Here is an 895-nt window from a genome sequence, read left to right on the forward strand (position 1 = left end):
CAGAAATATAAACTACAATCGATAAAAAAAAGAATGATCCGTTTTTTATTTACTACATGATGATGAATAATCAGATATCGATGTAAATTTATAAATACTTTATTCACTAAGAAGACTGTGTGAAAATACATTGGTCGTGTTATCAAAGATAAGCATACTTTTTTATGATAATTCACAGAATACACATTTCGATAAAGTTACTAAATATAAATCGATGAAATTAGCTCGACAATAACGCAAAACATTTATTTCACTAGTGATTTAAATAATCATACATATGGATATAATTGTACAATAGTTTTACTTTTATCTATAAAAGCTACGTTTATATGTACTAAGGTTTTGATATAAACAAACATTGTGTTCCCCTGATGTATGCAGATTTAAAGTGAAGTTTGAAGACACACTTAAGTAATTAACAGTAAAACACAAAACATACGGAATGTCCTTTCATAAATTAACATTATACATTATTATTAAAAACTTATACTTCGCTCTTTAAAAAAAGAAGAATACATACAATTTTATATTACATAATAACAATAGGTTTTACCAAAATCTGGAAAAATAATATATATAACAACAAAAGCGATATTTATTATATATGATAAATTACTCATTGTTTGTGTAAAATGAATTTGACATTCTACATAATGAATTGTATCATAGTTAATTGAATTTTCATGAAATTACTATTCTTTTCTTATGCATTATTCGGATATCTCGATTAACAAATTATATATAACACGTTGTACAAAGCAACTATTTCACACACAATAGTCAAAAGTATTTCTCCTTGTATTAATTAGTTTCTTTTGACCATCGCCATGCTGAGGCCGAGAATACTTACAATACCAATAATAACCCCTCCTGCAATGGCCATACCATAAAGACC

The 895-nt window shown here is 26.0% G+C and overlaps 1 protein-coding gene across 1 annotated transcript in view; it reads right to left on the minus strand.

Annotated features, from left to right (window-relative positions):
• Window positions 1–797: 797 nt before the first annotated feature.
• Window positions 798–895, minus strand: part of LOC108574620 (mitochondrial fission 1 protein) — a 1,511-nt gene continuing 1,413 nt past the window's right edge. The window contains exon 4 of the mRNA XM_017937240.1: window positions 798–895. This exon is cut by the window's right edge and continues 3 nt beyond it. Within this exon, the coding sequence (XP_017792729.1) occupies window positions 806–895 (90 nt within the window). The 3' untranslated portion in view covers window positions 798–805.

The sequence above is a fragment of the Habropoda laboriosa genome, unplaced genomic scaffold (genome assembly GCF_001263275.1).
Source record: "Habropoda laboriosa isolate 0110345459 unplaced genomic scaffold, ASM126327v1 scaffold175, whole genome shotgun sequence".
NCBI lineage: Eukaryota > Metazoa > Arthropoda > Insecta > Hymenoptera > Apidae > Habropoda > Habropoda laboriosa.